The sequence below is a fragment of the Seriola aureovittata genome, chromosome 10 (genome assembly GCF_021018895.1).
Source record: "Seriola aureovittata isolate HTS-2021-v1 ecotype China chromosome 10, ASM2101889v1, whole genome shotgun sequence".
Lineage (NCBI taxonomy): Eukaryota > Metazoa > Chordata > Actinopteri > Carangiformes > Carangidae > Seriola > Seriola aureovittata.
The window spans coordinates 10,327,115-10,354,825 of NC_079373.1; the positions used below are offsets into that span (position 1 = coordinate 10,327,115).

At 41.9% G+C, this 27,711-nt stretch overlaps 1 protein-coding gene across 1 annotated transcript; it reads right to left on the minus strand.

The window, feature by feature from the left end:
* Window positions 1-10,227: 10,227 nt before the first annotated feature.
* LOC130175815 (homeobox protein aristaless-like 4) lies at window positions 10,228-27,207 on the minus strand. Its single transcript, XM_056386377.1, has 4 exons — window positions 26,443-27,207; window positions 17,433-17,746; window positions 11,187-11,315; window positions 10,228-10,567 (listed from the first exon to the last, which is right to left on the minus strand). Exons 1-4 carry the CDS (start codon window positions 26,783-26,785, stop codon window positions 10,247-10,249), a joined length of 1,107 nt encoding a protein of 368 aa, XP_056242352.1. The 5' UTR covers window positions 26,786-27,207; the 3' UTR covers window positions 10,228-10,246.
* Window positions 27,208-27,711: the final 504 nt, after the last annotated feature.

The window sequence follows — 27,711 nt, forward strand, 5'->3', positions numbered from 1 at the left end:
CTCTTCTTTCCTCATAAAAATTCCTCCCAGGAAAAAGGGAGAAGAGAGTGAGGGTTGTGGGGGAGAGGTGGGGCTGATGGGCTCCGTGTTCAGTTTGTTTTAGCCCCCCTGTTTGGAGAGGAAACTTTCATTGCTTGATGATTTATGAGTGCTTAGCCGCCCTGGGGAATTAGAGAGTCCCCTTTTCCTGCATGTAATAACCCACCCTCTAACATAAAACCTACGTTTCTCCTTTGTGTTGTGTTTATCCAGTGTGAAAGGTGTTAGGTCCGGTGGGGAGTTAAAGGGCCTGAAGAAGCCCCTCAGGACCATTCAACAGAAACCATAACGGGGGGGCAGACGATTAACATCTGCTGCGATGAGACCGCAGAACCCGTTGTGAAAATGTGTGAATCTAGAAAAATACACTCAACAACACAGTTTGAGATATAGGACATGTGGTGAGTCAAATAATGCTGCAGCTCCCTGTAACAGCCAGGCTTTGTTGTTGTGGTAAAGAACAACTGAATTGTCCTACTGCTACCGAGTCCCACAGCACGAGTGGCCTTGGTCTCGACCAGTCAGCCTTTATGACGCAGTGCGGTGCCCATGACCCAGTGTGAAACAGGAAGTGAGCTGGAAAGGCAAGGAAATTAGTCTGTAGGGATGGGTCGTTTCTCAGGCTGAGCATCACCACTGTCTTGAGAGATCGCTAGTGCTCTGTGACTCACTTGTGGAGCATGTGTTTTCAGTCTGCAGGACTTGGATTTAACTGATGACTACAAATAGATGGCCTGAGCTATCCCATGTGAGAAGACCACAAAGTGCTCTATGGTTACAGAGGAGAAAAATATAAGAAAAATATAAAGGAGAAAAATGTTTAGCATCCAGTTGTCAGCCAAATGATAGACTGTATGAGGCCGCTTCCTCATTAGTTATCTCTGTTTTCTTTTTTCACTTTCTCTCTTCACCCTATGTTTTGGTGTTGCGAAGTTTCCTCACAGCTGGAGACTAATGCAGTGCTTAGTTCCTTATTGCACACCAGATTTTCTCACCCTGTGGCCTTCGCTTCGAGCTGTCATCTCTGCCTGTCAATCAGGACCAGGGTGATCCAGTGCACATGAGTCCGTGAGAGGTCAACTGTTGTGTGTGTCTGACCTTTGAGCTCTGCAGCAGGAGGGCTTCTTGTGCAAATGCACAGAACAAGGCCGGACTTGAGTGCACAATAAATCAGAAGGATGCTTCACCGCCCCCATATTCACAAGATTCATAATTGGAAGCATATTGTGGAGAAGAGAGACAAAATGCTGCTCTGGACCTAAGAGGTTGAGGGGGTTAGAAACACAGGCTGATAACAAACTTGCAGAGTGTTAGGAGGGAATCAGCGGAAAGGCTGCTGGTTTTAGTATGTTGACTCTTAAATTTTAAAAGGCTGCACATGGGCAAAGTAAAAACTAGAGGCATCAACATGGTGAGTGTTTTCATTGCCACAGCATGCCAACTGACAGTTGAAGCCTGTTTTATCAGTCATATTATTTATGCCCTACCATATGCGTCTAGTAAATACAAAAACAAAGCTGCTTTTATAAACTTAACCAATCTTTTCTTGTATGTAATGCTTCTGAGAATATGCACTTTTATATTTGCCTGTTACTTTAACAGTACTGCTGTTCTGCAACAGTGTGTGAGTGCTGATTTAACCCAGTAACCCAGTGGTTACATCCACACCGTTCACCTCTTTTAGCCTGCCCAAACTTACTCTCATGTGTCAGTACCACTTTAAATCCTTTCCCTCTCTGTTTATGTTAGCATGTCAAAAAGCCACACTAGACATTTCCACACTCTAATAAACTGAAGTTTTATTAGTGGGAGTCAGCGAATGATGTGCGCCGTCATGAGGCTGTTTCCCTGGTAACAGACCACGGAGATGCCTGTCAGGCAGCTGGCAGGCCATCAGCTGTTTGGTGGCCGCTGTCAGCTGATGGGAAAGTAGAGGAGAGACTGTAGACTGACCACAGATTAACAAAGTAAGCTGATACCCTCTCAGGCATGGGAAGATACTCGCTGATACACTCACTGGGGGTTTGATGTAAGTTTTGATTCCAGCCTTGCACAATGCCTGCTGCTTACAACAGTGCTTTTTGATTGTATCTTTAACCAGGGGTTGCTAACCTTTTTTTGCACTGTAGCCAATTTTTATATTATTATTGACAACTTCACTTTTTTCTTTTGCTCTGTATTTCATTGGGCTTACTTACCAAATCCAAAAATACAGAAAAGACAAATCTGCAACACTCAGATAGTGTCCTCACAACAATTTCATGCACTGCTGAATGGTGGTGACGGACTGGTTACTTTGCATACCTACTGTACGTCAGTATCAGTATATTTCTGCTCAGGATGTGACAAGGAGCGATGACAGAAAAACACAGCAGAGACAGACCATGCCAAGTTCAAGGTAATACTCTGTAATAGCTCATAAAATTATGTAATTATTACTGTTTTTTTTGCCAAATCATATTGTTTCCTTGTGGTCTGGTACAGTAGAGAATGTTTCCAGTGCTGGTCTGTGGCCCATAGAGGCGTTTTGGAACCTCTTTTAAACAGTACGTCCTCAGCGCACCTCATTATTAAGTGAAAAAGGAGATGGCCCCTTATTCTGCAAACCTTAATAAATGTCCCACACCGATTCTTACTTGCAGGTAAGCCATCTAATAAGAATACATACACACTGGTTTTGGCTGTCGCAGAGCCAGAGACCCCATTAGAAGGAACTTAGGGAAGTGAGGTATCCACGCTACTCTCTTTGTAAACCTCCACTCTGAACTTACCCCCATGTCAAGTCCTCCCTCTACACTTAACTTTCTATTACTGACACAGTGACCTGTCAGATCCTGTGAAGCACAGACGACCGAAAATGTGCATACAATGTCCCAGCAAGTGTTACTTCAATAACATTTTTATCCTAGACAGCACCATCTTGTCTCTTGTTCATATTGTTTGTCTGTTTTCTGTCTTCACTTTGTTGGCAAATCTTGCTAAAAACAGATGTCACTGCTTTTAGATCAGTGGTATATTCATGCTGTTTAGGATTGGTTTCTTATGTGTGTCAAAAGCTTTGCTAAATGTGAACTGTTTACTGGCATTCTAGGCTTGTAATGAGGGACCTTTTACTGGATAAAGTGATGTATATTGTGTTCCTTCCTCTTCAGCCGCCTGCTCCTCTCCACAAAGCCGTGCTGAGGACCTGCGGTGCTGACTTATGGCCCACAGCAGGAGACTGCTCTGCCTTTTATGCCCCTTAGGACAGCATCAATATATCAAGCTTCTGCTGGCTCTTTTGATTTACAACAAGATGTCACTTGAAGTTATATGAATGAGGTAGACTTTGGTTTCATAGCAGCAAACATGACCTGTGTGAATTTACATGTCTGAGTGTGTTAGGAGAGTTTTTTTTGTTGTTTTTTTTACTGGTCAGTGTGCTTGTCATTTACCTTTGGCTCCAGTCTTCTGCAGTTCATTGGATTGCTTTCATTGGTCCAGAAGTGAGTGGAGAGATTTGATTTACAGTGCAAGCAGCAATTTTATTTTCAAACCAATGGGATCATTTAACAGCGTAAGCCAAAGTGTCAGCTCTAAAATATAAGAACCTATAAGATTTTTTTTTTTTGCTGAAAGCTGATATAAGCGGTGATTTACAGCCTTGGCCTTGCTAATGATGGCCCTTAATGAGCAGCTCATGCATCCACTTGTTTATGGAGCGGGCTGATTGACAGGCCAACCGATGGAAAAATAAAGTAGTGAATGAGGAATTGGATCTGTCCCCTCTTTGCCATATCAGCAGGGCCCTAATGTAGTGGGGTGAACTTTGAAGTGCCCTAATGGTCTTCATGGTCCCTTAACCATGCAGGCTTCTATTAAGGGTGTCAGTGGAGCCTGGCTGGAGCAGCGTGACCCATTAGGTTTAATGAGTGCTGTTCAGGGCACAGTGGGCTGCTCTTCTTCCTCCCTGAAAGTGTTTATTTATCTCATCTACCCGGGTTTGAGACAGATGGAGAGTGCAGAGGCACTCTGTCTCTTTAACTAGTTGCTCCATTTGTCATTTAGTTTTCTGATTTTTATCGGTCCTGTAACAACGAAACTTTTTTTGCTTTTGTAAGATGGTCTCACAGGGGTCACAGTTGGTGTGTTCCAGATGATTTATCATCAGTTATTAAAGAATAAGTCTGTCTGGTGATATTACTTATTTTTCTTACTATCCACAAATGCCATGAACAACACCGAATTTGTCCTAAGAATAGGTCTCTGTAGCAAAAGCCTGATATATCTTATTCCACTGACCCATAGAGATCCATTGTTTTCCAAAATTTTAATTCCTATTAAAAACATATCAGCGAGCTGCACTGATGCACCAGCTGACATGCGCCTTCATTTATATGGGCACTGTACTTTATTTTGATTGAATCCCACATATCACTGTCCTGCCGCTGTAAATACTCACTAGTGCGTCAAATCTGAAGCTTAAATAAACCGCAACAAATGAACTATTTACTTCTGTTAGAGCAACATTTACTAGAAACTACAGTGCCAAGCTATTTTAAGAAATTATTTAGCCTTTTTAAAAATTAAAAGGACATGTTCATTACTGTTTAAAGATGTCAAGAAGAACCAGTTGAAAACCACAGATAAGCCATGGAAGTCGGAAAGTATTGAGAGACGGACAAACATCTTGTTGTTTTTTTTTTTTCGTGGGAGTTTTTGAAAACAAAATAAAATAATATCACCAGTATTTTTATAACAGTGCATTGTAAGAGCACTGTAAAACTTTGTACTGTCATTGCGAAGAGTTATATATAAGTTAGGTTTATCGTTATTACCATTATTGCCATTGAAGGGACATAGGCTACTGTAAAAGAGGAGATGGCTGTTGTGTGGCAGTATTTCATCTGACATGTACAAGCTTGTACTGAAGCAGGACTTCTTCTACCCTTCCATTGCAGTCTTATTGATGATCTCCAGCTCCTCGCTTCTAGCTGGAAGCTTTAGTGGGTGACAGCAGGCTTCTTCTGAGTTTTCACATTCTCATGCGATCAGAGCAGTCCAGTTAAACTCTTGCACAACTGTGGAAAAGACGGCAATTGTTGCTGGGAGCGAGCTGAGATGGGAGGGCTCCAACATTCTTTGCAGGGCAAAGACCACAGCAATGGCAAGATGTGAATTGGCACATGTTATCTTTTTTTTGTTTTTTTTTTTGTTTTCCTGGCCATGCCTTCCCTTTGTCTTACGTGAGAGAGTTGTCCTAAGTGATTGTGCCTTCTGTGGATGATATTCAGCACAAAGTTTGAAATAAAGGCTGGATTGATTACAGGCACTTTTTGTTGTGTAGGAAAGAGGTTTTGATGCGCTTATGAAAATGTTTTTCTGAAGACTGTTTTGTTGCATGATTGAGCTCGTATTGCAAAAACAAAGAACATCTGTGTAAAATGATGTTGCATACTGTATTGCATGACAGCTTTCTCTCACCCCGGCCATAGCTAGACCGTTAGCCAAAGACCACCTGGAGGTATTTAAGGCCCATTCAAACTATTAGGCTTAACTTTGGGCCTAATGGCTTGGGCAGAGCATCCCATCTGGAAGCTGCTGATGCGAAAAAAAAGAATGGGATCACATATCATCCGCATTTAACCACACATTCATCTTGAGTCTGTGATACATGAAATATTTGTGTAATTTGCCAATGCATTTTTTTTTTTTATTAAGCTCTTTGTTTCATTTCCTCTCAGTGTGTAGCTATCTGTGTACATTCACTGGTCTTATTCTAGTAGTTAGCACTTCATAGGCCTAGACTGTATGTAAAATTTGCACACCACGACCATGCAAGACACAGGTCAGCATTTTTACAGGTCCTATATTGTAGAAAGTGACACTTCCATATCTTTTTTTATTATAAAGAAGGTCTTAGTGCTATATACACTGCAAAAGTATAAAAATAATCAATCCACCGAGAAATGCAAACAGCCTGTATTCAGAAACTCTGCCTTAAAACGAGCCGTCAGGATTTTGTGATGTCACAACTATACAGTTCCCACCCTCAGCCATGCCCCAGCATTGCCTACCTGGACCGACTGTCCAACCTTTTGTTGTTGTTGTTGTTGTTGTTGTTATCTCAACTTTATTAACAACACAAAACCAATAGGTCATTCTGTCACTGAGCTAGCACGCTACGAGAAAGGACAGTGTTGAGAAACACTGCACAGTCTTTGGATGTCAGGAAGTCATTATATCATTGCACAGCCCTCCCAGGCAGAATAATATTAGAGACCAGCCGTCTATGTTTATTTTCTCTGAAATAGTCTGTACGGCTCATTTCAGTGCTGACTGACCATTGACATTTGCATTTACTGGTGAGTTTTACCAAACTACAGTTGGAGGCTACAATTCATTACCTGTGGTTGGCCTGGTCGTGTGTCACTCCTCTACTTGCTAGAGCTCCAGAGAGAAGTGTATGGGGGGGGGGGGGGGACTACGTTGAGATGGTTTTTGGTACTTAAAACCACAAATATATCTTCTTGGATATCAAAACTTCAAATAAACCACCAGAAAAACATAAAACATGGGATTTTTAAGGGTAAAGCCTTCAAGACTGATTAAGCAACAGTCAAAGTTCAAAAGGAACATCATTTATTCTTATTTATTCAAGAAATAGTTAAACTTTCATCGAACATGCTTATTCGAAGATTGATACCATTCTCACATCTGTGTGTTAAATATAAAGCTACAGTCTGCAGCCGCTAACTTAACTTGGCTTAGCACAAAGACTGAAAACAGGGGAAACGGGTAATCTGGCTCTCACCAAAGATAATAAAATCTGCCTACCAGCGCCTCTAAAGCTCACTGTTTAACACATTATATCTTGTTTGTTTATTCAGGTCGAAAACTGAAGTGTAAAAATGACACATTTTGGTTTCACAGGGGTTAGGTTAGAGTTACACTACTTCTTGAACAGGAGCAGCAGTACATCCTGTGCACTTTACTATATAATTTACCATATTTACTCTCTTGCTATTTGATTTGAGTGTCAAAATTTGAATTTCTTTTTAAATGATTTATATAATAGAACAAAGAAATTGTGTCCATGGCATGTACTGTTTTCTGCCAACAATCTCAGAATGAAATGCATTGCTTTTTACAGTTGTGAAAATTACATTGTGTGGCAAATTATTGATTGTATATTATGTAAGGAGTATAATGATAGGGAGTATAATATAATAATGCTTCACAAGACTGTGTGGGTGTTGTTTAATTAGATGTGATTGAAAGCAAATAACTAAATAACTGTCATTGATTTAAAAATGGCTAAATCCTGATGCGTTACGTATGTGATAACACCTTTTTCCAATTCATTGCCCAAATACACAGATTCAGAAATACCTGAACTGTTCCTACTTCCTGTAGGACTCCATCAGTTAGAGTAAGAGACTGGTTGAGGGCCTTTTTAAAGAAGAATCTATCTGAACTCATTTAACCATTGGAGATTCATTTATTTCAAAGTCACTTCAAAACCATCATCAACAGAAACAGCAAGATACTTCTGTACAAACAAATGTCCAGCACCTTAAACAGATCTCAGTGGTGCTGTTCATGGTGCTTAATGTGGACGGACTTATAAGAGACAGTTCTTGACTGTTGGGACACAAACCAAACGCATCTCGCTTTGGCAACGACACTACTGTCCCACTGGAAGTCAAAAATAAAAACAACAAACAAAAAACTTCTCCAACACTGTAAGTGCAATAACTTATTGCAAAGGCACATTATATAAAGTCACAATCAGAAGTAGAAATACTTGATTAATATAGAAAAAGCTGCTTGAAACCATAAGAAAATTAGAAAGCAATTTCAACCTCAGTAAAAGTCCAGAGCAACTCTTCAGAATAACACACAGAACATAATTTTACACTTCTTGGCAATATTACTGTAATACTTCATTGGTTTATCTCTGAATCTTTATTTGACAAATAAGCAAAAACAAATGTACAAGCAAAAGAACAATATCATTTATATTGTTCACATTCACACAATACGACATTATAACCGTGGATTTCAATCGCTTTATTTCAGTAGTATCAACATGGACGGAGCTGCAGAGGAGTGGAGCACTGAGGGAGGACCAGCGAGAAGGCAAACGCACAGTCGACTCGACAAAGTAAGAATTCAGTCACACATGTTGTCGTGCATAAATTTATTGTGACTGCGTCCTGTTTTTCTCTCGAAATCTTAATGATGTTTTTGATTTTTAGCCCTCACTTCCACCAAAATCTACATTAATTCAAACTGTTTCTTCTCAACTGAATAGAGTCATGGCTCAATTTTAGAAGCCTTTGTCTTGTTGATCAATGCCACTTGTTTGACTACTGCCAAAACATGCTCCGTGTACAATTTATTATCAGCATGAACACCCTCTCAAAGTCATCATCGTGTTGTCACTTGACTTACTTGCTGTTATCAGGAGAGGACTTGAGCAACAATATATTTTCCCAAAGAATTTTGGATGCTAGCATGAATTATTAAATGTTTTTATCTCTACATGTAAAGACGGAAAACTTTTTAAGGAGTCGTATTGGGTTTTAGGACACTGTCATTGTGAGAAATTGTGATTTTTAAAAAAGATACTTCCTGGCATTTTATAGGGCAAATGATTAATCATCTAATCAAGAAATTAATTTGTAGATGAGTCAATACTGAAAATACTTGTTAGTAGCAGTCCTACTCTCATGTAAGAGGGTTGTAATGGGCACTCATATGTTACAGTGATCAACCAGCTATGAGGAGCAGGACCAGACTTAACTGCCATCATCCACACAGGAGAAAGAAAACGGATATGTAGCCCAGCGGGCGTCATAGAGGGATCAGCCAAAAAACTAATGAAGCCTGTCTCTAGCCTCTGCCTGCAGCCCGGCTCTGGTGACAAGCTTATTCCAGCGGGGTAACACACAGAGACACCCCTTGCAATCACTGGACATGCTCACCACATTCCTGCAGTCCAGCTCTAATGTCATCACATTACCTAAACATTACAGAATGCTCCTCAGGGTGATTAGGGCCACTGATTCAGCCCGCAGTCTCTGGCATGCGACAGATTCTGTGAGCAAGCTACGAATCCGAGAGTCATCTCTGCTGAGCCCATGTCTAAACGACGAATTGATTATTACAGCTTGTGTGCAGTATGTCCTCACCATGTACGCTGTGATGTGCCGTGGTGTTCGCAGGGCAGGACGGCTCACTTTGATGCTAATTCAGTGTGTCTATTCCTGTCGGTCGCTGATTGAAGCTGGCATGGTTAGTTGGTGTTGATGGCTGCTGCTGTGCGTTGCTGCGCCTCGTCTGCCAGTGGACGCACTGTTTCCTGTAACCTGAGGCCTGAGCCTAGCAGGGGAACCTGTGGAGGCAGCCCTGGGGGAGGAAATGACACGTTGGTTTGAAATTGCTGCCAATCGAGTGCCTGCCCTCCTCCCAGACTAACCTGGCACAGGCCATGTCTGCTCTTGCTCAATTAGACTCTGTTCACTTATTGCATTCAACCTCTGTCCTAAAGTACCCACTGCAGGGTAAGACAAAAATTAATTATTCTTTATGCTTTAATGGACAGTCTGCACTGCAAAGCGACTCTAACCACGTGGTATGCATCTGAGCTTGCTCTCATTGAGTTGCCTTGTTTTTTTAAATGGCTTTTGAAATTCAAATCACACAAGAGTTTTCAAACTACAGTATGAGTGACAGGTTTTAAGTGGCAGTCGCACAAACGATGTGAGTGGGGCTGGATGGATATTATAAAAAACAATAAGCTAAAGGAAGTAAATAGTATGAATCAAGCTTAATTCTGTAAATGAAAATACTGTATGATATGGCTGGATTTGGCACTGAATTCCTGCAATCTATGAAGGTATTTTGTAAACCATGTTTATTATATTGCTTATTTTACTGAAGTCTATCACTAATGTGAACAAACCCCATATTTGAATGAGACCTGAGAGATCAAGGAATCAAGAATGAACACAACATCTGCTGATTGTCACAGTCACAGTTGTTATCTTGGTTGCTTTGGCCGCTGTAATGGCCTCTGTTATCTCCACAGTCTCTCCCTGTTCATTTGACCTGTGTTATCATTAGTGCTCTCAGGATAAGTCCCTCCTCCCCCACAGCGCTCGCTGATGGCTGCTCCGGAGAAGGGGGCCCTATGGGGGCGGGGTGGAACTGGGCTGGGACATCATGTAGCCCAAGAGATGGCCGCACTGTGTTCCTTGGCCTTCATACGCAGCGCAGCTATGCTGGAGGACTTGCGGTCTGGATCAACATTGAGATCATAGCCATTGATTCCCCCGCCCATCCCGGGACCCCCGAACAGGCTGCCCATATGTGTCTGTCCCATGTGGCTGCTCCCTGGACTGGGCACACCCAGGAAGTCAGAGACGCCTCCAGGACCGTGAGGGTGAGGGGGCATGCAGGAGGGGACAGAGTCACAAGGCACAACGCAGCCCGGCACTGGTGACGCTCCGCTGCTGCTCCCGATCCACGAAGGGTTCTGGATCTGGAAGATAATATATGACAATAACAGACTTCATGATGAACCTGATCATGTATCATGGAATAACTCTGCATAGCAATATTCAAGCTGAGTCCCAAATCCATACTCCATTCTATACAGTATAGGTTCTCACTGTGATGGTGTACTGTTCTAGCAGTTAGCAGGGAAAAATATCGACATACTTTACAACTTTACAACAGGAAACAGGATACAAACAGGATATAGTATGTGTGACATTGGATGTGAATCAGAGTGTGACTTTGGAAAGCTACTGCCAATTAAACTTCACAAAATCACATCAAAATGTTTTTCCTAAGAGTTAATACTTTTTTGTTTGTTTTCCAAGATTTTTTTGGAGCATTCTCCCCACCATCCACAATTTATTTTAATTTTTTCCATCTGTGAGCAGCTGCACCATTTCCTTTGTGCACTGCATTGTGGGATTATAGTGTCCATGGACTACAACCTCAAATATTGACCGTATTTAGTTTGCAGTCTGTCTGCTTCAAGTGCTTTGTCTCGTGTCCAGTGTGAACACATTACATAGCACTACCTACTAAAAACCCGCTTACTATGCAGCATGGATTTAGATTTGGATCTAATTTTATTTTATGTTTTTTACCTGTGCATAGTTCTCAGGCCGAGTCAGCAGAGGCAGCTCGTAAGCGGTAGAGAAGTGCGTCCGGACCTGTTGCATCTGGCCAAAACGTTCCCTCTTCCTCCACTTGGCTCTGCGATTCTGAAACCACACCTGCAGAGAAAACAGTCCATCAGAAAAAAAAATACCTCAAAATGCAGACCTGCCACTACCAAACAAAACTCTCCTGTCAGCTTAATGTAAATAAATATCTCTCATAGCTTTCAAATCACACACAGTAGAGCCCCAAGTACTTTTTGTTTTTCACAAAATGGGGCCATCCTCTCTGTTCAGCAAGGCAGAGTAAGAAACTGAACCACATAAAATGAAGATAGTGAAGCAAATAAATTCTGCAGCACATGAAAGTCCAGGCCCAGATTTTAAGACTTGACGTGTCTTTAAAGTGCTGTCCACGCAGAGCTATTGATGTAAAAATGGTGAGTCTCCCCTGGTGCTGCACGTTTCAGCTCCTCCCTTTGATACACAGGCGTCTGCCTCCCTTCAGGCTGCCAGCGTCGACAGATCCACATCTGGGCCTGTAGCCATTCATAAATCACTCTGAGAAAGGTGTGCTCTCCCCCACATGTCAGCGCAGTGGGTTACAGTGGGGAATCCCTCTGTTTAATCCATGAAACAAAAGTTCAACTTTTGACCAAGAATATGCTTTTTTGGCTCGGCCTGTGGGCTTATTAAGTATTGTATGTAGCATATGAAGTAGGATTTTCTGGGTAATTTGTCCTCTTGAGATTGAGAGACATGCTACTTTGCAGAAAGGGTGTGTTTTCGGTACCTGCTGACAGACCAAGTGCAGGCTACATAGACCACTTCTCCCTAACTGTGGAAGGCACTGGAGGAAAGCAGGACTGACGAGTGAAAGAGGGTTATGAAAGAGAGCGTTTTGAGAAAAAAAAAAGCTTCATTTTATAGCCTGATGGAAATGCATAGGAATATTTTTTAATGAAGCCTAAGTATTAACTGTCACTGCGTTGTCCTGCAGTAATCCAGTATACTCTACATACTACTGTTATTTCTATCTACTCTGTACACACAAGTATGAACTGCATGTCTGTCCATCCTGCAAGTGAGACTCTAGCTCTTGCTGAAGTTTCAAACCTTTTTTCCACATTAAGTGTTTTTTTGCTTATCTGAATCAAGGGTCTAAGGACAGATGGTGTTGTGTGCTGTACAGACTGTAAATCTTTAATTGACTAGATTTGATGAAGGCAGATAAAAATCAGCAACAATAAACCTGCGTGTGTTAATATAACAGCTACTGGATTAGTGACTCTACCAGCTGAGAGCATGTTCATCTTTTGGAGCCGTTTCTTTTGTGACGGCAGGGCTGGTATTGTTTTTATCTTGTGAGTGTGTGTGTGTCCAGGAGACACCTACTGTAGTGGGAACTACCACAGATGAGGTTATGAAGACTTCGGCAGGTGGTTATGTGTCTGTGGACAAATTTTGTCACCACGATAGCGTATAGCAATACACTAGTTGTGTGTGCAGCTGATATTAAAATGAAGGCTGAGTTCAAAGACTATTTCAACACCTGACTGGCCTCAAAGCTTTGAAAAAGCACATACATGTCTGCACACTCCTGTTTTATATTGGTTAGAGCTGAAACAACTTGTCAATCAGCAGAAAATTTATTGAAATTGTTAAACTCATTTTTTAAGGAAAAATGCCAAAGTTGACTGGTTACAGGCTCCCTCTGGTCCCAGATGTAAATATTTTCTGATTTACTCAGTCTTTTATGGAGGGAATTTGAATCCTTTTGGTGTTTGGACTGTTGCTTAGACAGAAAGAGACATTTGAGCTTGTCAACTGACGTTGTGATGGATATTTCTCACTATGACAGTTCATAGATCACATAGATTATCTGGAAAGTAATTGTCAGATTCATTGATAATGGAATAAAATAATTGTTAATTGCACCCCTAGCCAAGATCAATTTAGAGGTAATGTCAGACTTGAAGCAACATCTGATACCAGTATCATTTAATCTACCTGGTTGACTCAAATTAAGACTCGTTAATCAATAATATTACTGATCACACTTTTAGTCGTTTTTTGTTTTGTTTTTCTGCACGCCAGTGTAGCCACCTAATTTATTTCTTCTCTCCTTCCCTAACCCTGGATCAGTTTGTTCCTTAGCACAATCAGTTGTAATTTATGTTGTTCTGTTATTTTAAAGAGAATTTTCTCACATCTCCATGCAAGAGAATAGACGAGCAGAGGGTGATACTGGGAGTCTCCACATGTTTATCTGTATCTATTTGTTGGTTGTCTGAATCTTATCCTCCCAAGAGGGAAGGGGGAAACGTCTTCAAAGAGAAAAGAGAGAGCGATCCCGCTTCGACACAGGGGTTTGAACTTGGATTGTGGGTTGATTCCCAGCCCAATCAGCTTGTGGTTTTCACAGTCCCTGACATGCAATTTCCCCTCAGTCAACCTCTTCAAATCCCCCCTCACATCTGTCTCTCCCCGACCATTTCTCTCTGTCAACTTAAACACAATAGAGTTTAGTGACAAACATTAGCCATGTCACACAAAGAAGTGAAGGGCACTTAGTCACTATGTGTATGGTGTTATAACCCCATACTTTAATAAGGTGTTTTTATCAAGTGAGGTAAAACCAGCTTTAAGCCTCCTGCTGTGCTCACAAACCTGTCATTTTTCATACAAGGCAAAAAACTACTAGCGGGTTCATTTTGAAGAGAAGACCATGTATGGCCCCCTGTGGCACATGTAGCTGTCGCCTGTGTTTTTGCGAGAAGCTGACGTAAAGTCATGTCGTCTGACTCTGACATTCCTCAGGTCAGCTGGCGAGATTAGAGTACAGCTCACCCCTGCAAAGTGGTAAGGTGATATCTTTGGCTGTGGCTGAACCCCAATGTCAAGGTGAAGGGTTGTTGCCCTTTGAATTATATCATATGTTTGGAGGGGGGAGTAGAGTCTGTGTTATATTCCCCTGAGGATTTGGGGTCTATTATTGTTTAAGGGTTGTCATGTCTTTGCTTTGGTGGTTCTTTAGTTTCATGAGCTCAGAACATCACAGGTTTCCAAATATTATCCTCAACACGAGAGACTGATAAGCGTCAAACATGCTCACAGATTTAGTTTTAGTTTCTATGAAGTTATGACGCTGTTAGATAGAGGTTAATACAGCTGCAGGTTTTTGCCTCTCATGAATTACCCTTATACATTCAAGTTACAGAGCATCCGATTTTCCAAAAACTACCAACCATCTCGATGAAAACATTTTCAGTCCATTGCACATTGAAAAGGATTTTTAACCTGTTTCCTAACTTAAAACTCTTTTTCCTAATCCAGACAGAGATGGTTCCTCAATTTGTATAACGTGAACCAAATCAAAAAATGTAATTATGGGTTTTTCTTGGTCTATATTCGATTGTTATGGTAATACATGAGCGGCACAAGCTGTGACTACGGCTTATGTCTGTAAGGTTATTGTTGTACAAGTATTTCAAAACTCTACTATCCTTTTTAAAATATAAAGTTTTATCAGTTGCAGAGACGTCATCTTAATTGTGATGGATCAAGATAACTCCACTTTCCTCCTCTAGTCATCTTCATCTCTCTGTCTCGCTCCCTCCCCTCTGTTGAAGCTCAGCCTCTTCTCTTCCACTCCACCGCCCCCACCGTCAACCCCTCTCTCCATGTCTCTCTCCTCCCTCCTTCCTTTTAAGTCAGCGAGGGGAAGTGGGGATATTGGAAAGTGAGATGGGAGAATGTTCAAACTGGAGCTTGTTTTCATTTCATGTTTAATTTCCTGACGCCTAAGCCCTTGGCTTTCCGCAGCTAACCCCTCTGACCTTTCAGAGGCGTGCAGACAAGAGCAGGCATACACACACACACACACACACACACACACACACACACACACACACAGGATACACACAGAAAACACACATTTACATACTATGTTATATACAAAATTAAAAGTCAGTCACTAACAAATGCCTTCTAACGTGGACTCTCACACACTTACTGGAAACTTTTTTACAAACAATCAAACAATGTCTGAACACATATATGTCCCATGTCATGGTTTCTGGGTACTGAGTGTGTCATGTTTCACAGACGGGTTGCTCTATGTAGCTCTGCCTTTGAACGGCAGTAGGAATGAGACCCAAGCCAAATAGTTTGGCAGGGAGATCATTCAGGGAACATTATGAAGTCAGATGTGTCCTTTGCTGCTCCGTGTCTCCTATTCCCCAACTTATAAACTTCTACGTTTGTTAAACAGGAAGCCTAGCAGTGTCTTTGGACAGGCAGGATCATAATTACCTCAAATCATTTTTTATTATTTCCGAAAATGAATAATGACCCATTTTATATACTGATCGTGACGCCCAAAACTATGATATTTACCAACTGCAAACACTTACTAGTCTTGTTTATTTTATCTAGCAGACATCTGCAAGGAAGGTGGCTCAGTGCTCTTGGAGCTCAAAGTGCTTGGCGGTGATACAGTAATTGCTAAAGACGTTGACAGCAAAAGGCAGCTTACAGAGCCATTAAAGAGCTTTATTTATGCTCCAGAGCCAGCAGGCAGAGAGAGAGGAAGAGGGAGAGAGGGAGGGCAGAGTGCACAGCTCCAAAAGCAGCTTTGAAGTCCAGCCGTCTCACCTCATCTCTGTCATCCAGGACCACGGCAATTGATAGACTGCCTGAGCAGTCACTCACTCACAGCCTCCTTCTTCATAAAAAGTAGGCAGCACGGTGAAGTTCAAGTCTGAGGCTGAGAGCTAATTGTACTAAATAAAATAGTGGCAGCAGAAGTCACAGATGTGATTATGGAACACTGCAGCAGAGTTTATGAAGACATTCATCATCAAACTGAGGATGAAACCGTAGGACCTTGACATTGGCATTTTGGCAGAAAACATCTGTACTCTGGATTTTAGTAACTGTTCTTTTGGAGATGAAAAGGATTCTCCAGTCGCTTGCCAAGTTTTGTGCCCCTTGGTATTCAACAATTGGATATCCCTGGACTTTGTCTTGATGGACCTTCAGTTGAAATTGTGGGGTTTAGTCTTGATTGCCTGCATTTTTAGGGTCTGATTTTAGAGGTATGGGTCAAACCTCACAGTGACTCAACAGAGTCTGCTGTGTGCCTGTCAGATGAGTTAATTATATTCATCTGGGGAATAGATGGGTCTGTGTGAACACAACATGAATGTACTTATTTTACTGTACCACCACAAGGACCAGGCCAGGTTCTCGGTCCCTGACTATGTCTTGGACAACGCGTGGAAATTGAAACTGGCATCTCAAAGTGTTTTTTATATCCTTGCCAAATAGCTTTGATGACTTTTCCTTTTTTTTTCCATGTGTTTTCCCTCCCTGCCTCCAGAGTTGTGCGGTGAAGTAGTTTGAACATGGTCGTGCTGGGGAGAAACCCTTGGCCTCTGACCCTTTTGCAGAGCCTGCAGCATGTAAGAGCTAAGTGCAGAGTATTCCCTTAGTCCCACCCATCCCACTCTGATCTAAAACTGGCAGGCAGAAAGAGAGATGGAGAACAATAGGCCTTGCTGTGTGCTGTTCCGAACAATCTTTGTCAACATGCCAGTCTTAGCTCTCCCGGCCCTCTCTCTCAGTTCCCCGAGTGATTATTAGCATGCAAACATGGACGACTGCAGTCATACAACACAGCTCGCAGCTCATAGAGGCTGTCTTCCCGAGAAGGAATGACGGCATCGTTCATTTCAGCAAGTGCCTCGAAACGACACAAAGTTTACGTTCGAGTGACAAAGCCCTCTAGTGGCTGGAGACATTTTGACGGGAGAAACACAAGGTTTCAGTCAGTGTAGCGAGGAGGTCGGGGTGGATGGATGTGTCGAAATAACATCAGACTTTAACACGGGGAAATTGCTGTTTGCTTGTTTAAAACCTACAATCAATGTTTTTATTCTTGTAAGCATGACGAGCTCCCCAACAAATTTTTTCTGTACCTTTTAACTAACCTGCCTATTTCAACCCAAGCCATGCTCTTTGGCTAAACTTTACCAAGTTGTGTTTGTGCCTAAACCTACTGTGATCTTTAACTGTTTTTGAAGGCACAGACAAATCAGATCAGTTTTCAAAACATTTCTATGTGTCGTTCTAGAGGACACAGACAAACAATGTATTTTGTCATTAAATTTGGAGGACTTGTTGAGTCATATCAGTGCAGAAAGAGTTGTGTTGTTATTCCCCCGTCCTCACCTGTACACGAGCCTCCGTCAAGTCTGTCCTCAGTGCCAGCTGCTCACGGGCATAAACATCTGGGTAGTGTGTCTTCTGGAAAACCTTCTCCAGCTCCTCTAGCTGGTAGCTGGTGAATGTGGTGCGATTGCGTCTCTTCTTGCCTTTGTTGCTCTCGGCCTCGCTTTTGTCCAGAGGGCTGGAAAGGTCAGAGCCCGGCCGCTCGCTTGGTCCCTTCACGCCGGGCTCCTTTAGGTTCAGGTAGCTGCCTTCCATCCCGGGAGGGTCAACGCTCGAGGGCAACTCAGACTCTGTCAGGCCGCTGTTGTCTTTTCCTGTATATATGAAATTAAGAAGGAGAGAGAGAGAGAAGCATGGAGGATTACGATTAATTGTATTTTGTTCTTTTAGAGGAGAAGTCCATCAAGTTTACACATGAGGCTCAGTTTCCTCATCAGGAGGCCTAATGTACTCTGTCTATCAAAACAGTTTTCTGATGTTTTCCGTGGCTCTGGAGGGACTAAAGTTTGGAAAAAATGCTTAGAATTTAACATACTGTGAAGTCTTCATTACAAACTGAAGGTGTGGGTGGGTCTAATGAAAGCTGCTGTCCAGTTGTGTTATGGGAACTGTAGGATCCAGCTAGCTCTCTAACATTAACTGCTCAAAACCTTCATAAAACATATTTGGGATTTTAAAGTTTATTAAAATTACATTTTTGGTCTCGGCCGAAGTGCACCATTCATAAAATTTTCATATTAAGCTTTAAAAAAATCAAACGATCCTTCGCAATTGTGGCTTTGCGTATAATACGAAGCATATTCCTGCTGTAATAATATTATATTCAAACAAGCTATTCTAACCGACTGTCTGACCATTTTTGAGCTGAACAAAGACGGCCACATGTTGTCAATAATAGTCCTATAAGTGTAGTTACTGATCTGTAATTGGAATATTCACCAGAGCAAAACTTTCTTTAAAAAGTGGCTGAATGAAACCACGGCGCCTCACATTCAAGACGGTGAGCGCGTCTGCTCATCATCACGTCACAACAACCCAACAAAATGACATTTACTTAAAGCTTACATCACCTCTGTAATGTTTTACTTTAAGGTTCAAAGGCCTCGTCTGCACGCGGCCCGTCTAAAAGTTGCAGAAGAAACGTGTTTTTTTCTGTTTGAAAGGTATGTCACTTCACATTGGCGTGACCTCTGACACAACCATCGCGGCCCCTCTCCCTCACATCTCTCAATCACGCCACTTGAAATCCGAGCCACGCAAAAAAAAAACCCCGCTCCGTCTCGCCGCCTTGTATGGTGGGCCTTGTGTACGGGGGCGACCGCGCTTACGCCACAGCCTTGCCCCTCAGATGTAAACAACATTGTGTTTGTCACTTTCAATTTCGAGAGCGTCCATTTTGTGACAGACCTCGCTCTGTTCCTGTCGGCGCATGCCAGCTTTTTTGTTTCCTTTTAGGAGATGAAGAAAGCTGTCCCTTCTCCTTCAATAAACAAACAGCCGTGTGAATAAATAAGCTGAAGGGCTCTGGTTGCGGGCCAGTGAGAACAGTGCGCTCTGTCAGGCTCTGTGTTTGCCTTTCCTGCGACTGGGCACGGGGAGCGCCCTGTCCCAACTGTATTGGTCCGAAACCAGCACATAATGGTCTCCTCCACATAAACAGATTTGTGCGACACCAGCATTACTTTAGTCCAACAACATTTGTCTCTGAGGTAGATCAAGTTGAGGATGATTACCTTAATATTTATGCTCTAATGTGAAGGCATTTTACTGTCACTTTGCGTTTTTCTTATGAGTGATGTCAGTAGTGGCCTCCTGTCTTTCTCTGAAACCCTTTGCATTGGGTGGAAGAGAGTTGACACCTTGTGGCACTGGTGACTCTCTGGGCCAAGTGCTTTAGTGGTTAGTTCGATGACTGAATAGTTTTGGAGTGATGAAGCTAGGCGGCGGCTGTCTGCAGCATGCATGTTTGTTTTCATGGATTAGTACGCCTTTGGCTAGAGTGTCACAATGAGATGTCAATAGTCATCCCCTCAAAACTGCAGCAGCCCTCCCCAGCTCTCTGGCTCAGACCTGCCCCGACTGAGACGCTAATGGAACAACACAGCTCGCCCAGCTGGAGTTCATGACCTCATATTGCTGTGGCCCACCTGTCAGACCCTCTTACAGTCTCCACGCAGGCAGATGTTCTGACATCACCAACCCCTTGCACTGGCCTCTTACGCTCAAGCTGTACTGTGCAATATTTTCGTTCTACCCCTGGGCAGGAGCGTGGATGCAATGTTAAGAAGTAAGATAGGTCAACTCCGGGTTCCTGTTTGGCATTTGCATCTGTAAGAGAAAATGCAATTATGCCCCTGAGCAAGGCATATATCCTGTTAGGCAAAGGGTCCAGCTGGGCGCACAGATGAGGGGATGGGAAAATGGTGGGATGGTGGGTGGAATTGTTTGAGACTTTCAGCTTTATACAGAACTATATTGCCAACATTTTCTTTGGCATCTGTACTAACTGTTCTACCTTAAAGGAACAGTTTGACATTTTGGGGAAATACACTTATTTGCTTTCTTACCAAGAGTTAGATGAGAGAGTCGATGCAGCTTTAATGTCTGTACTACAGTAAATGTGAAGCTACCGCTAGCAGCCAGTTAGCTTATCTTAGCACAAAGACTGGAAACAGTTTAGACTATTTACACTGGAATCTTCACTAATTAGAACAATTCTACCTTCATCGACATCTTTTCTCTGTCTACTACTCCAAACTCATGTCTCTTTACTCTGTCACACTAACCACACTGAATCCTTTGCCACTAACATCTTCCAGTATTCCCGCATGCTGAGCTGTCTCTTCTGCACGCTGTTCTGGAGAACACTGCCATCACACACTGCTCTCTTTTGGGAGCCAAGATTCCACTGCATTGGCTCCAGTTTTTTTTGGCATTCAGAGGAATGTGTTTTTGACTGTTGGTCTCGTTTTCACTATGCATCGACGTATATGTGATCGCTTCAAATATCGCCGGCTGATCCGGCAATTTGCCAGATTACTCTGTGACAAGCTGCAGACCTCTTCAGTTAGCTGGGGTCAGATGTTTACTAGGGTCAGCAATTTAATCACCGCTGAAAACAGAGAGAAAACATCAAAGTGTAATTTAACTGGTTGTAAAGCAACAGGGCACCCTCTCAGTTTTTATGGAATGGGATGGGGAGGGTCAAGTGAAGGCAAATAAAAGAAACACTATAAATTAGTAACCTGGGGAAGGGTTAATGACCAAACACTAAATAGGGAAGGGAATGCTTTTAAACAGAGTGCTCTAAAATGTTCCCTGAAAACACTCAAAGCTGATAGCAGTCTGCCACAATGGCTCTCCACTTATCACACCTTTATATGGACCAAATAAAGTCAAATATTCCATTGGCTGTGGTCGTCAACAGGTGACTATTAATTTTGCGTTCATTGTTGGTTCTCAGACATGCTTTGGGCTGGATTATTTTTCCCGCAGCTCAGTCTAAGACCTGATGTTGACTGTTGTTTCCTCAGTGGAAGGGAGGCTCCCAGATGTTCCTGAGGAGAGATCTATGTCAGCGGCTCACGCAGGAATGCAGATTCCCTGGGAAACCGAAAAATCTTTCTGCTCAGCCTCAGCTCCTGATGAACTGACACGATCATGACCTCACTACTGTCATAATACCTTGGGCCATGGCTGTCACTGTCTCATATCAAAAGTACACAGAAATAGTTTGAGATTTTCTGTGTTTTTTTTTGTTTTGTTTTTTTTATATAGTGGGAGGGAGCACACAGGTTTTCTCCTTATGGGAAAAAAACTTAAAGAACATCTTAATTTTAAATAGATTTTTAAAGTATTTACAGTGAAATTAATGAGCCAAAATTAAAAGTACACGTTCAACATAATGTTGTCATATACCAACAAACAGGCAAAGCATTAACCTGTCAAGGTCAAGATGAAGTTCAGTTGTTATTGTAACCTTTTTAATACTGTAATTTGTATTTTGTATTATAAGTTTGGGTTTGGTGAAAAACATCAGGTAAATAGTGGATCTTCAGTTGACAAGGAATTGCCATTAAAAATTAATATAAACGATGAAATCAATCATCTTTAACCTCTCCTTAAAGTCCAAAATGCCTTCGACTGTCTCATTTATACAGTCTAGATCACACTGAAATCACATTTCTATGAAGTATTTCTGCCTCTTTGTGATCGTAGAGCTGCATAAAGACAGTTTGTGGTGCAGGCAGTGTCACTCGACGATTTGGGACACATTCCACCCCTGGCTTTTATTTGAAAAATATATCAAAGCAAAAAGAGCTGTGTCTCTCTGCTGAAAGCCGGTTGAGAAACAGAAAAAGAACTTCTGCCTTGCCCAGTGGTTTCCATCATTAGTCATACTGTAGTTGGCTTCCTTGAGTTTGTATTTTGTGAGTTGTCAGGCAAGAAGCTTTGATCCCGTCTTTAACCATACCATAGTACTGTGTGGCTACGTTTGCGTTATTCAAGACCTCTTACAGAGGGTTAGATGTAGCTGATAGTCCAATGATAAGAATCGAGTAAATAAAGGTAAAGACACAACGACCGGCCTGAGTAAAGGTGCAGTTAAAAACACACGCCGGCCGATTGAAGTTTCCACATCATTTCTATAGTCTGTCCTGCATGCAGATCTCAGACAGGGAGTCACCTTCCTCTGTAAGTGAGGTGTGTGACGGTGAACGCCCAAGCATGCTGGGTTAACTGCGAGAAAATCACTTGGAGCTGTGATGAGAGGAGATATTTACCCAACTCTGAGAAAAACAACACTTCGTGAAAAAACTAGTTCTCAGAGTTACATGAGTGTCTAAACTTTCTTTTCCTTTTCGTGGCAGGAAGATTGCTGCTGCATTACCTCCTGAGTCACACATTTATATGAGCCATTACATTTTAACAAGTCAGGAATTCATCCTTTCAAGCATTCCCTCATTATGCATTCTAATTTATTCTGGTTCACAGACACATGCCTGCACGATCACAGGTGTCACTCTGGCATTTGCTTATTGTTAACATCGACTCAATGTGTTAGTCATCAGCACATGCATATCCTGTGACATCACTTCCCCGAGCCTTTTAACATGTACTTAGAGTACTATATTTTGACAGGATGCTTTTAAAACGCTGCCAGGACTTTTTTTGGGGTCTTGTTTTGGTTTTCATACGCTGAGAAAAATGTTTTACATCTCACAGGATGCTTCGAAATCCCACTGAAGGGAGGAGGGGTTGTTTGAAAGTACAAAGATTGACAAAGCTGTATTTTATAAATGTATAATTGGCTTTGAATGGTTATTTTGACAAAGACAAAGATGATGAGGCACAAACAGCCTTTAGTAAGTACCAGTACTCCCACAAACACTTCCATTGTGTATCAGCAATGCAGAACCCAACCTCAGTATCAACCACAAGCCTATAAACACCATGAGTTTTCAGATTTAGCTTTAGCGCCACTTAAATTCTCCTAAATTTATAAAGAAAGTGAACTGTGATTGGCTTTGGTCGTGAAAATGCATCAAGGAATAAAAACTGAAAATCAGTTTAAAATTATGACAGGAAAAATGCATATACACAGTGCATCTCAAAGCCATAGAGTTCAGTAAAGTACGTGCACGTAAACAGTCGTTCCCACACGTGTGCAGCTTTCCCAGAAACCCTCTCATTTCTCCCAAGTCTCTCAAATCATTACCCAGTCTCAATGTCCATTTCTGACTCGTTGCTTATTTGTACAAGGTATTGTTGAGACAGGGTTATGTAAACCAGTCCCACTTTGTCAACTCAGGGACTCTCCATAGCTTTGGAGATCTGATGTTAGGGGAGTATGAATAATAACTATAGGAGCCAGTAATGCACATCTGCCTTAGATTAATGCCGACCTCTCCTGCAGTGCTGACCTGCATTCCTCAGCTCTCGATCAGCTCCAGGGGTTTTATTTCATTCATCGCCGTGTGAGCAGGTAGACGGCTCCATCCCTGTCCTCGCTGTGGGACAGTCTCACTGATTAGCATGAGCTTAAATGAACAAACCTGACAGCCTGAGGTACTACTGTGCAGAAATTTCTGCTCTTTCAGAGACAATACTGTATTTTAATGCATATGATTTTAAAAAGAAAACAGGTTGGGCCTAGGTATGATTAGCATCCACGCAAAACCTTACAAAACACTAACAGTGAAAATGAACAAGAATATCTTGACGATAAATTTAAGAATCACTTTCAAGCTAATAAATTTAATAATCTTTTACTACAATTGAATCGTACTTTGTGGCACTGGAATAAGATAATTTTTTACAGAAATAATTTGCCAAAATTTTTGGTATTGCCCTGAATTTAAAGTGAATATTATGCAGTGTATGCCAAAAATATTTCACATTATGATACCTAATTTTAACAAAATCTGTTCAGTAGATCTACATAATCACCTCTGTTTCTCTTATCTTAATGTTAATATTAACATTCCTGCAGCTCTTTCATATCTATAAAAAGAGATGACGTAGCTGAGACATTTATAGTCCTTTTTTCGCTCTATTTTGGTGTACTCAGACACTGTAACGTCCTCAGAGTGACACAGATGCAAAATGTCACGTTGCCATGTAAACAGTGTTACATTTGTAGCTGAAGATGCCACACAGAAAACTCCCTTTGGGTACGAGAGGATTTTTGTCATCATGATGGAGATAAAGCATCAGCATTGAGCAATATATCTCCCATTGAGGACCACACATAACAGCACAAGCCTGTTGACGCCTGAGGCTTTGGCAAGACCCCAAAGTATCCTCCCCAGAGCCATGATGCCTTCATCTGGCTGCAACATTTTCAATAATAACATTGCAGAGCTCTCCTCAAGGGAGGCATGTTGCATTTAATGATGGTGTTTAAATGGCTCTGTCAATGCACTTGCCAAATCAATTCACTTCAATGCAGGGGTGCTCCAGTCCGTTGGAGGCATTGCTCTCAAACTCCTGAAAAAGTGACAGTTCAGCCTGAAATAAAGAGTGACTCCAGTTGTTTCCCAGGAAAACAGATTACTTTGCACTTTATGGATGTATTTTGGCAAAGTGTCGGACTGGCTCCTGCGCAAAAAAAAAAAAAAAAAAATTGTTATACTGCAGGCCTAGTTGTAATTGGTCCCACTGAGCAGAATTAGGGCTGCTCAGTTTTATTTGTTACACCTAATACTTAAATTTGCTTACATACGATCAAGCATTCAGTGTATTTAAATGAGTTTTTGCCAGTGTTTAGTCTCTGTTTCTAAACGGTGCTAACGAGGCCACTTCCCTACGCAGATCGCAGATTAATGTGTCGTTTTAAAGGTTGTGTTGCTGAGGAAGTTGCGATCAACATGCGTCAAAGTTCAGCCATGATCAAAACAGATGTTTTCTTCTGTAACATCATGATAAACATCTGGACTGGAAATACAGGCGCCAACGGGTCTATACTCTGATGGCCAAACCAAAATATCATTTTAAATGTAGTTTTTAAAGTATGCTGTAATATACAAATATATTAATATAGTAGATTATGTCATATAAAGTTCATTATTATATTTAATGCATCCTTTTTAGGCCGTCGGGCCCTTTGACCTGTTGTCACACACTGTGGGTTGACTCCATTTCGTTTGCTCGGTAACAGGCCTTTCTCTTTTTATTTAAAGCCCTGCGTCTCATAAAAGGGACAGTAAAATGGATAGTTTTCTTTAAACGGCCTTAAGATACATCTATAGTGCAACGAATTGTCGGAAGACTCCGTAAAGTTGTAAAGCTTTCTAATTAAATGAATGATGTTTGTCAGGATGGCAAAGTAGTCCCTACAATTCTAAATCTGTTATTGAATCGACTGTTTCATTTCTGCTCCACAGGTTGTGAGATTTTGGCCTCTGGGGCTGAACTGTTGCATAAATGTATGTTGTCTAATTCATGAAGTAGCTGTGGAGTGGTAGAGTGGTGCCAGTTGTCAGTCAGTTCTTGTATTTACCATGAAAGAATCACCCGAGCTGAAAATAAAAATTGCAATGAAAATACTGGACGCCTTAAAATAATCCATCTGACTTTCTTCATCTCCACCACCTAGATCCTGGAGTTTCCGTTTGTGCTTGCGTGCGTGCGTGCGTGCGTGCGTGCGTGTGTGTGTATGTGTGAGAGCAGACTCGGTGCCTCCGTGACCTGTGGTTGATATCTGAATATTAAAATATCAAATTGCTGACATGCCTGTATTTGTCAGTGACAGAAGGAAATTTATGTAGGAAATAGGACAAGAAAAGGCTGGAGGTGGAACTCCGTCAGATCTGTGACAGTTTCCCCAGGGGTGAAATTATAAACTCAGTGATGTGGCGGTAAAAACGGGACAATGTGTGACTTGTAGTTTGTTAAGTCATTAGATGAATACAAACATCCATTAAAAAAAAAAAAAAGATTAAAAAAAAAGCCCAAAATATCTGAATCACCTGAGTCACAGCACACACGGAAATACATTAATCCAGTGCTTTAACTGTAGCTCACCTTGCAAAACTTAATACTTGAGAAATATTTTAAATGGACTCGGTTTTCCCTTTTAGAAGCGAAGGAACAATTTCATGTGTATTTATAGTGTCCATTCACATTTTATATCTGATTTTCTAAAGATTCAGGTATAAACTAAGGGACTATGGCCCCATACACAAAATGTGGGATATATTTCAGATAATGAATATTTTCTCCTGATTGCTCACAGCTGCTTGTCAGGTTAATAAGCAACAAATAATTAAATATGATTGAATGCTAGAAATACACGCACTTCTGTTTCAGTGAAAGTATAGGAGGCTGCAGCTTCCTCTCTCCTCTTCTCTGTCCTCGCGCTCAGATTTCTGACTTTCAGATGCTGTATTTGACATTACAGTGAATTTGCATCATTGCTCGCACATATCCCCTCTTGTCACGCATCTCCGTTAAACTCGGGGCCAGTGTGTTGCCTCATATATGATCACCCTCTCTCACGCGCACTCACCATAGCAGGGAATGAGCGTCCCGTTGTGTCCGCTGTCCGGGTGCAGCTTGCTGCCTTCGGGCGGAGTTTTGCAGGTCGGTCTCTGCATGAAGAGCTGATATTTGCTGAAGGTGCCCTCCTCAGCGCCATCCAATGACTGGCACTCCGACTGGAAAGGACTCCGGGACTTCTCTCCGTAAGCCTGCCCTTTACCCGGAATGAACGTGGCGCTGTATTTGGTTTCAGTGGTCGGGAAAGTCCTGAACGGGTTCGCCTGGTGATCCCTACCTTGAGCAGTAGACGTGCTATAATATGAATCCATCGATGTCATATCGCAGTATGAGACGCACGTATCTGCGTTCATACTTAAAAAGTTATATTAAAAAAAATCCACACGGTTCTTCTTTCCCTCCCCTTCTCTAGACAGCAGATATTCTCCTCAAATTCTCATGCACTGACAAACACACTGACGCGCTCATGCACACACACTCTCACACTGCCGCATCTGGGACTGGTTAAAAAATGAATCAGATGTTTTCCAGAGACTGCAGACTGAACAAATGCTAAAAGCCCCCTGAAGGTTTGTCGGGGTAAAGAGAAAAATGCCTTGCTCAAACTGATGCCGCCTCAGTAGCCTTCAGTGTATCTGACACACACACACGCACACACAAACACACACACACACATACATACACACACACACACACATACACACACACCCAGCACTCCGACCTTCAGGCTCCACATCCATCTGAAGTAGGCCCACACCGAGCTCCAGCCTGCGCTATTATGCAGCCAGTAGAAATGGGAGGTCAAGCTCAGAAGGGGAAAGCTTTTTTGGTAAACACGCGGGAGACACAACACATGACATTAATGTAATTAGAGGATGAATATAACGGCTTTGATTCCTGCTGTTGCGTGGCCGAAGACCTTTACCTCTCACTTTTTTTTTTAAAGGGCCATTCTTTACATCAACCTTCAACATTTTAAAAAGTGTTGTTTCTCTGAGCCACTTGCTTATTAATGTGTTTGTAGAAAATCAAATGTGTGTTTTTCTTTTTGACGTTCAGAAAGAGGACCTTAAAATTAAGTGTAAATAAAAGGATCAAGCCAGGAATTTAGAGGGATAACAACATAAAGTCAGCCGACGTTAAGCTTAAATATTATATAAATATTTTCTTTGTGCATTTGTTTTAGGGGCCGTTATTAAACCAAACAACCTCCACCGTTTGACCAGGACCTGATGTGAGAAGTCAGACTGTCAGTGCGGATACATCCACTTACAGTGAT

Coding starts and splice junctions, on each gene's coding strand:
- LOC130175815 (XM_056386377.1), bottom strand. CDS start 26,785: ATGAACGCAGATACGTGCGTCTCATACTGCGATATGACATCGATGGAT. Junction 17,747..26,442: donor GACGCTCATTCCCTGCTATG/GTGAGTGCGCGT, acceptor TCATATATACAG/GAAAAGACAACAGCGGCCTG. Junction 10,568..11,186: donor GGCCTGAGAACTATGCACAG/GTAAAAAACATA, acceptor ATTATCTTCCAG/ATCCAGAACCCTTCGTGGAT.